This window comes from Notolepis coatsorum (genome assembly GCF_963971535.1).
Source record: "Notolepis coatsorum genome assembly, chromosome: 4".
Lineage (NCBI taxonomy): Eukaryota > Metazoa > Chordata > Actinopteri > Aulopiformes > Paralepididae > Notolepis > Notolepis coatsorum.
Window position 1 is genome coordinate 128,826,262 of NC_140168.1, and position 18,838 is coordinate 128,845,099.

At 42.5% G+C, this 18,838-nt stretch overlaps 1 protein-coding gene across 1 annotated transcript in view; it reads left to right on the forward strand.

Moving 5' to 3' along the window:
- Positions 1-4,069: 4,069 nt before the first annotated feature.
- rem2 (RAS (RAD and GEM)-like GTP binding 2) overlaps positions 4,070-18,838 on the forward strand; it is a gene marked incomplete at its 3' end in the record, with an annotated part of 149,988 nt that continues 135,219 nt past the window's right edge. The window contains 1 exon segment of the mRNA XM_084312688.1: positions 4,070-4,382. Within this exon segment, the coding sequence (XP_084168814.1) occupies positions 4,073-4,382 (310 nt within the window). The 5' untranslated portion in view covers positions 4,070-4,072.

Sequence of the window (18,838 nt, forward strand, 5' to 3'; positions counted from 1 at the left end):
GAGGTGTCCGTGTGCATGTAAACATACTCATTGGCGTGTGTCACGGTTGTCTCTGTACAGACGATGTGTCGGCAGACAGCAGCGCAGAGTTCCATGACCGGACGTCCGTGATGGAGGTGCGTCTGCAGGCGCAGGAAGATGAGATCACACTGTTGAAGTCATCGCTGGCCGACGCGCTACGCAGGCTGCGTCTCCACGACCAACTCCTGCCATTGCTCAAACAGCAGCTCATCGCAGGTGTGTCTCTCCTACTCTGTCTCCCTCTCAGCCTTCCTACTGTCTCAATAAAGAACCGTCTCTCTCTCTCTCTCTCTCTCTCTCTCTCTCTCTCTCTCTCTCTCTCTCTTTCTCTCTCTCTCTCTCTCTCTCTCTCTCTCTCTCTCTCTCTCAATTCAATTCAATTCAATTCAATTCAATTCAATTCAATTCAATTCAATTTAATTTAATTCAATTAAATTCAATTCAATTCAAATAGGCTTTATTATTTTATCAAAGAAGACTTCTCTTAGGTCCTTGTATTTCTCACAGTATAGCAGGAAGTGAGGTTCTGTCTCAATGTCCCCCTGATGGCAAAGTGAACACAGCCTGGCCTCTCTGGGCAGCCAGTTTTGCCTGTGACGGCCTGTTTCTATGGCTAGACTGTGTCCACTCAGTCTGTACCGTGTCAATGTTTTTCTTAATTGTATCTCATTCACAGTAGTCAGGTATTCTGCCACCATGTACTCTCTGTTTAGGGTCAAATAGAATTCTAATTTACTTTGAGATTTGGTTGATTTGTTCCAATATTCTATATAATTTTCTTTTTGTTTTGAGATTATTTGGGTGGGCCAGATTTCTTGGTATCTGTCCTGAAGCGTTTGTGGCAGAGATTTCTGACTAGCTGGCAGAGGGGACTCTTATCTGGGTTCATCTCTTGGCTCTGAAGGGCTTTGTAGTGGTAGGAGTGGGGGTCACTTGGAGGTGTGTGTAAAATTTTATGGCTCGCTTTTGAATTTGAATGATTAGGGGGTATTGGCCAAGTTCTGCCCTGCATGCATTGTTGGCAGTGTGTCTGTGGACCCTAAGTAGGTTTTTGCACAATTCTGCATGCAGTACTTCTAATGGGTGTTTTTCCCATTTTGGGAAATCTTGGTTAGTTAATGGACCCCACACTTCACTGCCATATAATATTATTGGATATATTACAGAATTTTGAATTTTGAGCCAGGTCCTAATTGGGATGTCAATTGGAATTTTCCTTTTGATGGCATAAAAAGCCCTTCTTCCCTTCTCCTTCAGTTCATTCACAGCCATATTGAAGTTTCCATTATGATTTATTTTCAATCCCAAATATGGGTAGCTTTTTGTGTTTTCTAATATGTGTGTGCCTAATTTAAATGTATTATGTGAACTCTGAGACTTGTGTCTCCTTTGAAAGATCATGACTTTAGTCTTCTTCATGTTTATGTTCAGAGACCATGTCTGGCAGAACTGGTGGAGGATGTCTAGGTTCTGTAGTAGACCCTCTTTAGTGGCTGACAGCAGAACCAGATCATCTGTGTACATCAGTAATTTTACATTGGTATCGTGCAGAGTCAGACCGGGTGCAGTAGAAAGTTCTAATAACTTTGCTAATTCATTTATATATATATTAAACAATGTTGGGCTTAAATTGCACCCCTGGTGAACTCTGTGACCCTGGGTGAAGAAATTTGTTCTTTTATTGCCAATTCTAACAGCACATCTGTTTTTTGTGTACATGGATTTGATCAAGTCATATGTATTTCCTCCAACACCACTTTCTAGAATTTTGAAGAAAAGACCTTTGTGCCAAATTGAATCAAAAGCTTTTTCAAACTCGACAAAGCAGGAATATATTTTGTTTTTGTTCTGTTTTACGTGAATGTCAATTAGGGTTTTAAGAGTGTATATATGGTCAGAGGTACGATAATTTGGTAAGAATCCGATTTGGCTTTTACTTAGAACGCTGTGTTCTGTAAGGAATTCTATGAGTCTGGTGTTGATGATACTACATAGAAGTTTGCCCAAATTACTCATCACACAGAAACCCCTATACTTTTTTGGGTCATGTTTATCTCCACTCTTGAAAATTGGGGTTATGAGTCCTTCATTCCAGACATCAGGAAAATAGCCTAAATTTAGTGTCAAATTGAATAATTTTAAAATAGCCAATTGGAATTTTTCAGAGCTGTGTTTAATCATTTCATTTAATATGCCATCTGTACCACAGGCCTTTCTAGCTTTAAGGCACTGAAGTTTTGATTTCAGCTCTTGTTCTGTGATTGGGAAGTCTAGAGGGTTTTTATTATCCTTTATGATATTTTCCCATTTTTGTAATTTTTCACATATCTGGCTGGTTTCCGTTTTTGTATTCAGGGGTACAGTTGTAAAGAGTGATGTGAAGTGGTTTGTCCAAACATCCCCATCTTGGATAGCCATTTCTTCCGGCTTATCTTTATTCAATGAGTTCCAGTGGTCCCAGAAGGAGTTAGAGCTTAGAGAGTCCTCTATTTTGCACAATTGTTTATTTACGTGATTGTTCCTTTTAATTCTGATGGTCTTTTTGTAGTGTTTCAATGATTCACAGTATTGGAGGCGTAAGGTGTCATTTTGTGGGTTTATGTGTTTCTGGTTTGATATTCTTCTTAGCTGTGTTCTAAGAGCTTTACATTCTTTGTCAAACCAGTGGTCCTTTTTAGTTTTTCTCTGTTTGTTACCTGATCATTTTAATTTGGACTTTATTGCAGTTCTTTCAAATATATAATTTATGTGTTCTACAGCTAGGTTGACTCCTTCAACACTGTTAGAGTATGGCATGGCTAGGAATGTATCTAACAGTGATTGTGTCTCATCACTGGCGATGGCTCTCTGGTAGTCCTGCATGCTGTTCTGGGACCATCTGTAGTATTTGGGGATGTTGTGTAGTTTACTGGGCTGTGTAGGGGGATTTTTGAGAGACTCAGTTCTTTTCATGTATGCAGTGATCTGACTGTGGTCGGAGAGTGGGGTCAGATGTTTGACTGTGAATGAACTGAAGGATACTGGATCCAGATCTGTTATCATGTAATCTACTGTGCTGCTGCCAAGGGATGAGCAGTAAGTGTACCTTCCTTGTGAGTCCCCTCTCACACGCCCATTGACAAGGTAGAGACTCAGTCCTCTACACAGCTGTAATAAATCCTTCCCATTTTTGTTTATGGAAGTGTCATGGTTATTTCTAGGGGACGGGTTTACATGGTTGTCTATGGTGTGGTCAGATATGAATTTGTCTCCATGTGTACTGGTGAAATCAGGGTGGGTTCCCGATCGGGCATTGAAGTCACCGCAAACAAGCACTCTCTCTCTCTCTCTCTCTCTCTCTCTCTCTCTCTCTCTCTCTCTCTCTCTCTCTCTCTCTCTCTCTCTCTCTCTCTCTCTCTCTCTCTCTCTCCTCCAGTACAGCCTGTTCCTCACCACAGCGCCCCCTCTCTGTCTCCTCCAGTACAGCCTGTTCCTCACCACAGCGCCCCCTCTCTGTCTCCTCCAGTACAGCATGTTCCTCACCACAGCGCCCCCTCTCTGTCTCCTCCAGTACAGCATGTTCCTCACCACAGCGCCCCCTCTCTGTCTCCTCCAGTACAGCATGTTCCTCACCACAGCGCCCCCTCTCTGTCTCCTCCAATACATCATGTTCCTCACCACAGCGCCCCCTCTCTGTCTCCTCCAATACATCATGTTCCTCACCACAGCGGCCCCTCTCTGTCTCCTCCAGTACAGCATGTTCCTCACCACAGCGCCCCCTTTCTGTCTCCCCCAGTACAGCCTGTTCCTCACCACAGCGGCCCCTCTCTGTCTCCTCCAGTACAGCATGTTCCTCACCACAGCGCCCCCTTTCTGTCTCCCCCAGTACATCATGTTCCTCACCACAGCGCCCACTCTCTGTCTCCTCCAGTACATCATGTTCCTCACCACAGCGCCCCCTCTCTGTCTCCTCCAGTACAGCATGTTCCTCACCACAGCGCCCCCTCTCTGTCTCCCCCAGTACAGCCTGTTTTTCACCACAGCGTCCCCTCTCTGTCTCCTCCAGTACAGCATGTTCCTCACCACAGCGCCCCCTCTCCGCCGGGGGAGCACGCCGCTTCCCATCAAGCACCTGCTGCGGCGGGGGGAGGCGGTGCAGGACGACTGGCCCCCAGACCCCCCGGACCACCCGCACCAGCCCGACATGGCACTGACCGGGGACGGGTCGCTCGGCCCGCCGGCCATCTGCGTCACCGAGAGCTACCAGGGGGGGGCGCTCCGCATGGCGCTGCTGGGGCAGACGGGCGTGGGGAAGACCTCCCTGGCCCTGGCACTGGCAGGCGAGTCGGACCGGTCACTGTCCATAGAGTCTGAGACGCAAGGTAAGGGTGTGTGTGTGTGTGTGTGTGTGTGTGTGTGTGTGTGTGTGTGTGTGTGTGTGTGTGTGTGTGTGTGTGTGTGTGTGTGTGTGTGTGTGTGTGTGTGTGTGTGTGTGTAGGTGTGTGTGTGTGTGTGTGTGTGTGTGTGTGTGTGTGTGTGTGTGTGTGTGTGTGTGTGTGTGTGCTCGCGCGCGCTGTGTGTGTGTGTGTGTGTGTGTGTGTGTGTGTGTGTGTGTGTGTGTGCTCGCGCGCGCTGTGTGTGTGTGTGTGTGTGTGTGTGTGTGTGTGTGTGTGTGTGTGTGTGTGTGTCAGGGCTCGAGACTAACGATGTCCTGTCGTCCCGGGGACGATCAAATATTGATTTGGGACAAACAGAAATCTTTTTTGGGACGCAAACGGGACGGAGATGATTTTATTTTTTTCACAGGAAATGTCAATTAGCCGACTGTCAGTGCGCGCATATATATATATAATAATAATAATAACTTTATTTGTATAGCACTTTTCATACAGAGGTTGCAGTTCAAAGTGCTTCACAACAGTAAAAAAATACAGGCATAAGCGAGCATAAAAAGATAGACAGGTAGAATCACAGTGTTTCACATTAGGATCTAGCATCCCAATAGGCTCTCCGTTTACAGTTTTCAGTAACACAAATAGTAAAAATAGTTTAAAATGATTCAGTTTAAAAATAGTCAAAAAATTATAAAATAGAACGGACATAAAAAATACAGGCATGAGCGAGCATAGCAAGATATGGCAATTAATCACAGTGTTTCACATTTGGATCTAGCAAATAATAAAAATAGTTTTAAATGATTCAGTTTAAAAATAGTCATCAGTAAGAAGTAAAAAGTGCAATAACCGACACATGAATTTGATAGGCAGTGTATAAGAGTAGGCAGGGTAAGAATAGTGCAGGTAAATACAAGTTGTGTCAGGATATCCCTGATGTTTCCTCTTGCCACTAGGTGGTAGCAGATATCTATCAGTGAAATGCCTGAGCAAAGAGATAGGTTTTAAGCTGTCTTTTAAAGATGTCTAGCGAGTTGGCTTCCCTGATGTTTTGGGGTAGTTTGTTCCATCGTTTTGGGGCATAGTTGATAAAGGCTGCATTACCGATCCTCTTTTGACTGCTTCTGGGAGCCTCTAGTAGTCCAGCAGCTGATGATCGCAGTGTTCTTGCTGGTGTGTAATTTATTAGAGTGTTGACGATATAGCTAGGTCCCTGTCCATTTAGAGCTTTGTATGTAAGGAGAAGGACCTTAAAGTCAATTATAAATGTTACAGGAAGCCAGTGTAAAGCAGCTAAGACTGGACTAATGTGCTCTCTCCTTTTGGTTCTAGTTAGCAGTCGGGCTGCAGAGTTTTGGATTAGCTGAAGCCTCTCTGTGGTTTTCTTAGGGAGACCTGTGAAAAGTGCATTACAGTAGTCTAACCGGCTAGATATGAATGCATGAATTAGCTTCTCAGCATCGTTCTGATTAATAAATGGTAGGGATGCCCCGATCGATCGGCCACCGATCGTTATCGGCCGATACTCAGTATAAATATGCAATCTGTGAATTCCGATAATTAGTCATATTCGCCGATAGCGGAAACCGATCAAGCGAAGCTCTCACTCGCTGTCTGTCTCAGACACACACGACCTGCAAACTGCCGCTGCTCCTCCTCCCTAGCCCCGCCCGCCCCCGTGTAGAGTTTGTAAACAAAGAGGTGCGGCTCCTCTGCTCGAGTCTGTAGTGCACTGCATTCGACCTGCGCTAACGTTAGCTACCTAGCTATCGTTACTGTTTAAACAAAATTACCCAGTCAACTATTCACGTATTTAGCCGGCTAGCTACCGATAGCTCCTGATATCAACAAATGATCCAGAAAGTCTAGTAGTTCATGTTCATACCTCAGTTAGCTTGCGTTAGCTGACGTTCGTTTACTGTTCAAAACGAAATGTCCCATTGAACTAAAGTTCTGTCTTAACGTCATCTAGCCGGCTAGCAGTAGCTACAGATAGCTCTTGATATCAATGTCTTATAACATTGATTTAATGCGTATTCGAGCTGAGGGCTTGCTGAATGTGAAACGACCAAAGCACTTAACGTTACCAATGGGGTCCCGCTGCAGCGCCGGAGAATCCTTTTGAGCTGGGCTACTAGAGTACACACAGACAGTGGAGCTGTTTGCAGATAGTGAGCATTTTGACTTGTTGCGTGGTGGCGATGTCTCGCAGTCGCAGATAATACAAGTACAAGTCTAATTATATAATATATATATTTTATAAAAAAAAAAAAAAAAAAATTTATATAAAATAATTTTTAATTTCTTTTTAATCAAAAACAATCGGTATCGGATCGGTATCGGCCGATATGGATCACGACGATCGGTGATCGGTATCGGTGGCAAAAAACGTGATCGGGGCATCCCTAATAAATGGTCATACTTTTGCTATATTTCTGAGATGGAAGAACGGTGTTTTCGTCACTTTGCTAATATGAGAATTGAAGTTCAGTTCTGAATCTATGATAACCCCAAGACTAGTGACCTCAGATTTGATCCAAGGGGTTAGTCCCCCCAGGTTCTTTATTAATGTTTCTTTTTTAGTTTTGGAGCCGATAATTAGAATTTCAGTTTTGTTCTCGTTTAGTTTCAGGAAGTTCTTACTCATCCATTTATTTATTGCCAGTAAGCAGTCTGTAATGGAGCTAATCGCTGTATCATTTGGTTCAGCAGGTATGTACAGTTGTGTATCATCCGCATAGCTATGGAAATCTACATTATGTTCTCTGATGATATCACCCAGCGGTAACATGTAAAGGGAGAAGAGTAAAGGACCTAAGCAACTCCCTTGTGCAACTCCATAGTTGTTGTCGTATATATCAGACATGTGATCTCCTAGTTTAACATAGAATTTCCTCCCTCTGATGTATGTTTTAAACCAGCCCAGCACATGTTCTGAGAAACCGACATGGTTTTCAAGACGATCGATTAGAATATCGTGATCGATTGTATCAAATGCTGCACTGAGATCTAACAGGATAAGGATGGAGATCTTATTCTCGTCAGAGTTTAGTCTGAGGTCACTGATTATTTTGGTGAGAGCAGTTTCAGTGCTATGATATTTTCTGAATCCTGACTGAAATTCTTCTAAGATGTTGTTTTCTTCAAGAAAGGAATTTATTTGAACTGAAACTATCTTTTCAAGTACTTTACTAATGAATGGTAGGTTGGATATTGGACGATAATTTGCCATTTCATTACTATCCAAGTTAGGTTTTTTTAGTAATGGCTTTACAACTGCTGTTTTAAAGGCATCCGGGAAAATACCAGTCCTAAGGGAAGTGTTTATGATATCTAGCACAGGGCTTGAAACACTATTAAATACCCGTTTGAAGAAAGCTGTAGGTATAGGGTCAATGTCTGAGGTGGAGGAGTTACATTCTGAGACAGTTTTGCAGAGTACATCTAATGTGATGCATGTGAAACTTCTCATGGTTACATTGCGCGGTTTGCCGCAATCAGCTTTATTTCCATTATGAGTAATGCTGGCCCTGATCAAGGTTATTTTGTTGTTAAAGAATAGTGCAAGTTCTTCACACTTAACCGTTGATGACTGAGGAGGTGTAGGGGCAGTGTTGAGTAGTACATTAATAGTGGAAAAGAGGATTCTGGAGTTTCCAGCATTTTCTGTAATGATTTTAGAGAAGTAATCTTTCCTTGCTAAGCGGATGGTTTTATTATAAGCAGTTAAAGCATCTTTGTATATATCACAGCATATGGTGGTTTTTGTTTTTCTCCATTTTCGCTCCGCTGCACGACATTTCCTTTTTTCTTTGTTGACCGTATTATAGTTTAACCAGGGCGAGGCTCTAGTTTTCTTCTTTTTCGTTTTTAATGGGGCGACAGAATTTAATATAGATGACATTGCATCATTGAGATTTTCTACCATTTCATTTAGAGAGCTGTCATGATTGTATGGTTCATGTAGTCTGATAAGATCAATGAACTTTGATTCAGCTTTGTCGTTTAGGAGCCTCTTTTTAACTATGATTTCTTTTTTTGTTTTAGTAAGGGTTATTTGAGTATCAAAAAATATACAGTGATGGTCGGAGAGAGGTAATTCAGTTATTGAGATATTTGTTATGCTTAGCCCAGTTGTTGTTATAACTAAGTCAAGTGTATTCCCAAGCCTGTGAGTTGCATTTGTTATATGCTGTATTAGGTCAAAGCTATCCAGTAGATTTTTTTGTTCTATAGTTTTGGAGTCTGTTTTCTTATTAAAATGGATGTTCAAGTCTCCATTTAGGATCACCTTATCATATCCGGTAACACATAGTGAGATCAGTTCAGAGAGCTCCTGTATAAATATTGGTGAGTGTCTAGGCGGGCGGTATATTGTGACAATAATAGTTGATTCTGTTTTTAGTTCAATGGCAAGATATTCCATTGACATGAACTCGCCTAGTTCTGTGATTCTAAACAAGAGTTTTGAGGAGAAGATTGTTGCAACTCCTCCGCCCCTTTTATTTTTTCTGGGTATTTGAAAAAAGTTATAGTCTGGTGGACAAGCTTATATCATTATTGATGTAGCTGTGTCATTATTTAGCCATGTCTCTACTAGGCAGATGCAATCTAAGTTATTTTCTTTAATCAGATCATTTACTAAGAATGTTTTATTATTCAGTGATCTGACATTTAGGAAAGCTAATTTTATTTGTTGGACTTCTTTAGAGGAGGTCTGCTTTGGCTTGACCGTGATGGCCCTGAGGTTAATAGCAGGTAAACGCATTGATGGCGTATTTTTTTCACCATGCCATTGGCTGGTTATGATTACCGGTATGTTATGAGAGATGGCATGGCAATTGTGCTATACTGCACTGCACTGACTGTACTGTGCTTTCGGGGACATTTGATCAGACGAGATTACCTTGTGTGATATGGGGGGGGGGGGGGGGGGGGGGACGCCTTGTGCTGCTGCACTTCGTGGTGAGATTGTGTCCTTCATGACTATCTCTCGTGCTGGTACGAGCTTAATATTCTTGGAGGCCATTAGGGCATGACGCATGTTTGCTGCTAGGAGCTTTGAACCTAAGCGATTTGGGAAGAAGCCATTTCTTTGAAAACGTTCTGGGTTATTCCAGAAAACATTGAAGTTGTCAATGAATTTCAGGCCGTGTACAAGACATGCAGCCCCTAACCATGAATTACAATTTAGGAGTCGACTGAATGCTTCTTGTCCTCTGCGAAAGCATGCAATTGGTCCACTGATGGACACATCAGTGTCTATGTACACAGACTGATGTTTGTCTAGTGTGTTCATTAAACGTGTGAAATCGTCTTTCAAAGTCTCTGTGCCAGTCTTCTTTCGCAGGATGTCAAACAATCCAGAGTGAATGACAATTTTTGTTATTCCCGGTCTGATTAGTGTTGGAAGTATTTCGGCCAGCTCTTTCACAGATGTATTGTCTAGACAGATATTTTCTGTGTTTGCCATCTCCACATACCTTGTTGTGGAATCTCCAATCAGTATGCAGTCTATTTTCTGTGTGAGGTTAGCATTTTTCTTTCCAACAGTTTTGGGGCCGTTTGTTTTTGGGCTAGGCCTAGTCTGCCGGTTCTTTCCACAGTCCTGTGGCCTTGGTGAAGCCTCGTTAGCCTTCTCAATAGCCGGCATGTTAACGCTGGTCCCGTACCTTCGGTGTTGGCTACCGCGACATTCTCCTCGACGCATGATAGTCTCTTCGCTGTTAGCCGTTAGCTCGGTCTGGGTCGTGTTTGCTAGCCGTGTCGCTCGTGGCTCTGTTTTCCTCGTCGTCTCGTCGTTAGCGTGTGCTCCGATGTGCCGGCTGTTAGCTTCGCTAGCATTAGCGTGAGCTCCGGCATGCAAACTGTTTGCTTCGCTAGTGTTAGCGTGAGCTCTGTTATTCCTGCTATTAGCGTCGTTAGCGTGAGCTCCGTTCCGCTCGTTGTTTGCTTCGCTAGCGTCGTTAGCCACGCTTCTATGTCTCTTTGCTTTTGGTGTTGATATGCGTGTTTCCGAGAGTAGGTTGAAACTATTTCCTGGTGGTACCGGGGGCGAGGTAATAGTCGTGTTCCTGGTTCATTTATTTCTCCTTTTATCCTTGACGGTGGTCTTTGGTCTAGCTCCTTGCTTGTGCCAAGGACCGTCTTTTGGGTGGTGCTGTACTGTAGCTACTAGCCCAGGCCAGGTCTCAACCATGGTATCGTTGGCTGTATTTGTAGTAGCTTCATAAATAGAGTCAATGAGTCGCTCATCTTGTTGGATTTGGTGCAGTGTAGAAACCCGAGCCTCCAGCTCTACAATCATCATACTCATCTTCAAGCAGTTAGTACATTCCGTGGGAGAGCCGAGTCCCAGCATCTTCCCTTATTTACTGTCTTTTCAGGTTAGGCTAAACTGAAGCTAAGCTAGGTACTTAGCTGGTGGTGGTGGTGGTGATGATGATGGTGGTGGTGGTGGTGATGATGGTGATGGTGGTGATGATGGTGGTGGTGGTGGTATCATATAACAGCTGTCCGTCGCTCTCTCCTAAACATTGCTCTGAAGCGGTCCGTTGCTCTATTACTCACACGACCAAACCACTGTCGTCTTCCGTCTCGTTAAAACTCAAAATAACAAGGAAACCTCTGTATTCCTCGTCTTTCATAAATATCCTCCTTCAGTGGCCGGCAAAGTCCTTTGTGTGTAGCTGATAAGACGGCTCGCTATTTCTCCCACGTACTCGTCCCACGTACTCGTCGTTTCGATGGAGTACTGTTGTCATAAATCTAAATAGATAAGAAAATTCACAGTTCTGGAGAAGTATCATAGGAACTGGAAGTTAACGTACAGAGTAATTAAAGTTGAAAGGGCTGTAATAAATCATTATATTAGCGATAGGCAGAGAAAAAATGCGGAGCGACAGTGAAACGCAGCTTGCTTTGCGGAAGCAGGAAGTATGTAGCTATAGCTATGAATTATTCTACATTAATAAAACATACCTGGTGATCAACTACAGTTTGCTGTAAACATTATGATATGTGTGTAGTGTTCTGATAACGACGGCTGGGCAGCGGGAGCTGGATGCTGGATTTGCGAATAGCATGGAGCTGCAGAGCCACAGAGCGGGGCCGCTGTGCCTGCACAGTGCAATACTCCAATTCAGCCATTGGCAATTCAGCCGTTGGGTGGGGGGCGCTGTTGAGCGGGCCTGTGACCGGACCTGAAAGCGCCCCTGGCTCTGCGGCTCTGCAGTTGCATACTATTGGGATTCGTTGGGAGCAGCACGGAGTCTCGCCTCGGGACTTATTTTATTTTATTTTAGCAGCAGTTATCAATATCGACCAGGAGGACAGCGCGATCTAAGGGACATGTTTCATTACTAGTCAAGTGTCATTACTTTAGTTATCAAAGGTGGAATCTCTGGACGCAATGACATTATATAGTTTAAAGCTAAACTAAGTTTTTCTTTCTTGTTAGAAGAGGGATAACTTATTCAGTTAGATTTGATTTGATCTTTATTTATCTCTAACATTTTCAACCATAAACACACACATTTGTAATAACAAAAAAAACTAAAACGAAATAAAATACAAATACATTTAAATATATTTTCCTTTGGAATGAATAATCAACATGGCTCCAATTGGTTGACTATAACAGCACCGTGACCAAATATCCCTATTGATATTGACTATAACAGCACCTTGTTAAACACTTTTTTATATATATATATTTATTTATTTTTAATCATAATTATTCTTGTGAAATCTTTCCACCTGGGAGCCTTTTGACTAAATCAATTTATTCTTTTTATTTGTTTCTTATGGCAATAACAACTATAGACGACAAAACCAAAGTAAAGAAACAACATTTGATTTTTGGGACGGTTACATTCACTTTGGGACGGTTAAAATTGTATTTCTGGACGTTTCTGGGACGGTGGTGAAAAAAGTTAGTCTGGAGCCCTGGTGTGTATGTGTGTGTGTGTGTGTGTGTGTGTGTGTGTGTGTGTGTGTGTGTGTGTGTGTGTGTGTGTGTGTGTGTGTGTGTGTGTGTGTGTGTGTGTGTGTGTGTGTGTGTGTGTGTGTGTGTGTGTGTGTGTGTGTGTGTGTGTGTGTGTGTGTGTGTGTGTGTGTGTGTGTGTGTGTGTGTGTGTGTGTGTGTGTGTGTGTGTGTGTGTGTGTGTGTGTGTGTGTGTGTGTGTGTGTGTGTGTGTGTGTGTGTGTGTGTGTGTGTGTGTGTGTGTGTGTGTGTGTGTGTGTGTGTGTGTGTGTGTGTGTGTGTGTGTGTGTGTGTGTGTGTGTGTGTGTGTGTGTGTGTGTGTGTGTGTGTGTGTGTGTGTGTGTGTGTGTGTGTGTGTGTGTGTGTGTGTGTGTGTGTGTGTGTGTGTGTGTGTGTGTGTGTGTGTGTGTGTGTGTGTGTGTGTGTGTGTGTGTGTGTGTGTGTGTGTGTGTGTGTGTGTGTGTGTGTGTGTGTGTGTGTGTGTGTGTGTGTGTGTGTGTGTGTGTGTGTGTGTGTGTGTGTGTGTGTGTGTGTGTGTGTGTGTGTGTGTGTGTGTGTGTGTGTGTGTGTGTGTGTGTGTGTGTGTGTGTGTGTGTGTGTGTGTGTGTGTGTGTGTGTGTGTGTGTGTGTGTGTGTGTGTGTGTGTGTGTGTGTCTGTGTGTGTGTGTGTGCGCCAGTTAAACTAAGTTGAGATAAGCCACATATACAATATATCAAAGGTAAATTACCCAAATCTGTTGGCATTCTGTACAAAACAGGGGAGCTGTTAAACCAGAAATGTTTGCATATATTGTATTTTTCACTTGTTGTGCCATAGGCTACATGTCATATTGTGTTGAGGTCTGGGGGAATGTTTATAAAACAAATATACTGTAGATCATATTATTAAACTACAGAAAAGAGCTATTAGAATAATAAACAAAGCTAGTTACCTTGAATTAGGGTTGCCACCCGTCCCGTAAAATACGGAATCGTCCCGTAATTGGAAACTAAAAGACGCGTTCCGTATTAAACTGATACAGGACGCACTTTGTCCCGTATTTTAAGGTTGCCAGTATTGTGAGAGAAATGAGCCAGCCGACCTACAAAAACAAGCCAAATACAAGCAAAATGTTGTCCAAAAGTTGCGGAAAATAAACAGACTTGGCAACTCTGGTATGATGGGCGTGCGCTCAGCAGCTCACGACCAATGAGAATTTGCACTTTCACGTTGCTAAAATACGTTCTGTGCGGTTGTGCCAATCCTCAAATTACTTCTGCTCAGCTCAGTCACTGCATCACCTGGCTGTTTGAAAATGTCTGATACAGCAGACACTACTCCACCGGCGCGTCCTAAAAAGACAAAACGCCTCCAGAAGTACAGACGTGAGAGGGAACTGGCAAACCCCTGGCTTGATAGCGTCTGTGGAGATGTTTATAAAGCAAACTGCAAAGTATGTAGGTGTGTGTTTTCTGTGGCGCATGGTGGACTGACTGACGTCAGACAGCATGCCTCAGGAGAACAAAAATATTCCCGAAATATAAGAACTCAAAGGACCCAAGCACAGGTTTCACAGTTCTTGACTGAAACATCTCCTGAGATTTATTCGGTATGGGACATTACATCTTATTTATCTGGTTGTGTTTTTAACTAGATGTCAGTATTTCTATTTACCTGCCCTGGCAGCCAGGAGCCTACATATTGACTGCTGATGTGGGCATAGTCTAGGCTATTTCAGTTGACTAATATGGTTGATTGTTCATTAACACTTTCTATGCCACTCACGAGTTTTCTCGGAATGATTAATATCTCGTTGAAAGCCACTCACGAGATTTCTCTGATTTTTTTTTCTTTTTTAGCGATCTGAAATCACATTGCATCACGCAAGCCTACCCTAGTATACCTGAGCGCCGCCAGCGATCAGATGTGGAAAAAAGCGCCCCCCTATCGTCTCCCAGATGACATAAGGGATTTTGGAATGGACTCAATGAAAATGGATGGGGAAAGAAATCCTGTACTCCACATTTTCCAGTCCACTGATGCAGCCGGGGTTATCACAGTTAATTCTGGAGCCTCTGAGACCCGCGGAATCATGTACTGCACTGTACACACGTTGGATCCATACACTTATCGATTTTTTCGAATGGTGATCAGGAATTGGAATATACCAGTTGGATACCATCTGATGTCAGGTAACGAATCTATGTTATCAGTGTTAGGATAATCAGACTAATTTTGATGAAGATATAAGCTGTTTTGTGAAATGGGCTCTTTCGGTTTCACTGTAAAAGTCCAAGAGGAAATGAACACGGCGATTATCCGTGCGCGGCTCGAATGTGCTTGCGTGCACGTATAATATTGATCATCTAGCGTTTATTTGAAAACGATTCATAAATAGGCCGACAAATATCAACGTTCTGGAATATTCCAGTAAAAGACGATTATCATAGAATGGACTGTTTTTTACCTCAAAACGGGTGCTTTTCAAAATGCTCTCAAACGGAAATGAAGCGATAAAAAAACAATCTGCCTTGACAGCACTGACTGGAAAAGGATTCTTTGATAAGCGACGGGCAGATAGCCATAATTTAAAACATAGATTAGGCGATATTAAGCGTAACATTGGCGCCGATGGTGGCATTGAAGCGCTAACTCTGGCGCCACCTCGTGGCACTGAAAGTGTTAATGTTGAGTTTTTAAAGTCTAATAAATAAACATGTATTTATATTAATCAATATAATTAAATAGTGTGCGCATTTAAACTCTTATGTTGTTATGCTCATCTGGAAAATGGAATTATTCATAATGGATTAACAGTTAATAAATACATAAATAATAGAATTCAAATAAATAAATACTTAAACATAAATAAATAAATAAATAAATAAATAAATAAATAAATAAATAAATAAATAAATAAATAAATAAATAAATAAATAAATAAATAAATAAATAAATAAATAAATAAATAAATAAATAAATAAATAAATAAATAAATAAATAAATAAATAAATAAATAAATAAATAAATAAATAAATAAATAAACAAATAAATAAACAAATAAATAAATAAATAAATAAATAAATAAATAAATAAATAAATAAATAAATAAATAAATAAATAAATAAATAAATAAATAAATAAATAAATAAATAAATAAATAAATAAATAAATAAATAAATAAATAAATAAATAAATAAATAGTGTTCAGACAACAATATAAAAGTAATTTCATTTCAATTTTATCATCCCACTCCTCCCCTCTAGGTTACTGCAGCTGAGGTGACACAGGTATACCACACGGTTAAACACAACCTCAGCTACAACAGTGCTGACTGTTTGTTTTCTATGCATTTCAGGAGTTTGGGGAGCTGGCTCCCCAAAATAATTAAATAACATAACCCTAACCCTAACCCTAAAACCGAAATAAAATTAAAAAACAATAGTTATGAGGGCGGCTACGTGGTGCAGTGGGTAAGGCGCTCACCACGGATACTGGAGATGCTGGGTTCGCCTGTTCGAGCCCAGTGCTCCACATTGCTTTCAGTTTAGCTGGTCGTCCGTACTAATACACATTGGCAGAATTAGGGGGTGGAAAACTGATGGGTGTGGATCGGACGTTGTGGACAGCGACTCCTACAGGTCGGTTGGTGCGCCTGCGCAGTAGAATCAGGAAGCGATGGGGGCGGTGCCCCTCCAAAGCGCAGACCCCTGACGCTGAAAGATCGCGCTGCGCAGGTGAAAAGGTGCGACTGCTGTTACCTCGAGTATCGGAGGGGACTCGTGCTATGTATGACTTAGTCCACATTGCAGCTGGCTTGTGGGAGGCAAGAAACAGTGTTCGAGACAGGAGAGGGTTGAATTGGATGATACGAAATTGGGATGGGAGAAAAAAATAGAAAATGGGAGAAAAAGTGGAGAAAAAAAATTAAATAAAAAAGTTACAAAATCCGCCCATTTTCGCTAAAAAAACACCCAAAATATTTTCTCGTGCGCACTTCGCACACGCTCGATGAAAGGTGTCCCTTATTTCTATTAGTGAAAGGTGGCAACCCTACCTTGAATCGACAAATCCATTATTCATAAAGTCCTGTACATTAAAATTTGTAGATATGGTGTACATAAAAACCTTGGAAATAATTTTTCGTGCTAAGATTAAAAGCCTACCAGTTTGTATTCAATATCTCTTTCAAGAGAAGGAAAGTATAATTTAAGAGGGTTATGTATTCTTAAAACATGTAAAAAGGGTAAGAACTAATGTAAAAGCTAGATGTGTTTCAATTTTAGGAGTTAAATTATGGAATAGCCTTAGTGACGGGTTGAAGTTGTGTACTGTATATTAATACTTCCTGCTTCAGCAACGCAAGCTGCTGTCACTGTCGCTCCGCTCCGCTGCTTTTGCCTATCGCTATTATAATGATTTATTACAGCCCTTTCAACTTTAATTACTCTGTATGTTAACTCCCAGTTCCTATGGTACTTCTCCAGAACTGTGAATCTTCTTATCTATTCAGATTTTTTACCACAGTCGAAAGAACGAGTAGCAAGATTCTCCATGGGAGGAATAGCGAGCCGTCTTATCAGCTACACACAAAGGACTATGTCGGAAGGCAAGGATATTTATGAAAGACGAGGAAGGCTTTCCTTGTTATTTTGAGTTTTAACGAGACGGAAGACGACAGTGGTTTTGGTCGTGTGAGTAATAGCACAGCTCCAGGGCAACGGAACTGCCCCGTGTAGGGGAGAGCGACGGAAGCTGCCCCGTTTAGGAGAGAGCGACAGACAGCTCTCCTGTATGATATTTCATAAAGACCCCGGTTGTGAAGTGAGTGACCCACCATCACCACCACCACCACCACCACCATCATCACCACCATCATCATCACCACCACCACCAAGTACCTAGCTTAGCTTCAGCTTAGCCTAACCTGAAAAGACAGGAAATAAGGGAAGATGCCGGGACTCGGCTCTCCCACAGAATGTACTAATTGCTTGGAGATGAGTAAGAGGATTGTAGTGCTGGAGGCTCGGGTTTCTACCCTGTACCAAATACAGCAGGATGAGCAACTCATTGACTCTATTTATGAAGCTACTACAAATATAGCCAACAATACCATGATTGAGAACTGGCCTATGCTAGTAGCTACAGAACAGCACCACCCAAAAGACGGTCCTTGGCACAACCAAGGAGCTAAACCAAAGCAGTGGATCACAGTCAAGGATAAAAGGAGAAATAAACGATCCAGGACCTCACCCCCGGTACCGCCAGGAAATAGTTTCAACCTACTCTCGGAAACACGCATATCAACACCCAAAGCAAAGAGACATAGAAGCGTGGCTAACAACGCTAACGAAGCAAACAGCGAGCGTAACGGAGCTCACGCTAACGACGCTAATAGCAAGAATACCGGAGCTCACGCTAACACTAGCGAAGCAAACAGCTGGCATGCCGGAGCTCACGCTAATACTAGCGAAGCACACGCTAACGACGAGACGACGAGGAAAACAGAGCCACTAGCGACACGGCTGGCAAACATGACCCAGACCGAGCGAACGGCTAACAGCGAAGAGACTATCATGCGCCGAGGAGAACGTTGCGGTAGCCAACGCCGAAGGTACGGGACCAGCGTTAACATGCCGGCTATTGAGAAGGCTAACGAGGCTTCACCAAGGCCACAGGACTGTGGAAAGAACCGGCAGACTAGGCTGGCCGAAAAACTTCCAACACTAATCAGACCGGGAATAACAAAAATTGTCATTCACTCTGGATCGTTTGACATCCTGCGAAAGAAGACTGGCACAGAGACTTTGAAAGACGATTTCACACGTTTAATGAACACACTAGACAAACATCAGTCTGTGTACACAAACACTGATGTGTCCATCAGTGGACCAATTGCATGCTTTCGCAGAGGACAGGAAGCATTCAGTCAACTCCTAAATTTTAATTCATGGTTAGGGGCTGCATGTCTTGTACACAGCCTGAAATTCATTGACAACTTCAATGTTTTCTGGAATAACCCAGAACGTTTTCAAAGAAATGGCTTCTTCCCAAATCGCTTAGGTTCAAAGCTCCTATCAGCAAACATGCGTCATGCCTTGATGGCCTCCAAGAATATTAAGCTCATACCAGCACGAGAGATAGTCATGAAGGACACAATCTCACCACGAAGTGCAGCAGCACAAGGCGTCCCGTCCCCCCCCATATCACACAAGGGCATCTCGTCTGATCAAATGTCCCCGAAAGCACAGTGCGGGCCATACTTTTTTTTTTTTGGAAAATCAATCGAGTGGGGTGTCTAAAATACGTGTTTTTTTGTGGGGAATTCAAATATGGGATTATTTTTCTAATCGGATAACTCCTACCTACATTGTTTTGGATTTCAAAATGGCCGATTTGACCATTTTTCACCCCTTGGCCATACATGGATGCCAACATGAATTTGAAGGAAATCATAACATGCAAGGTGTCTAAATGAT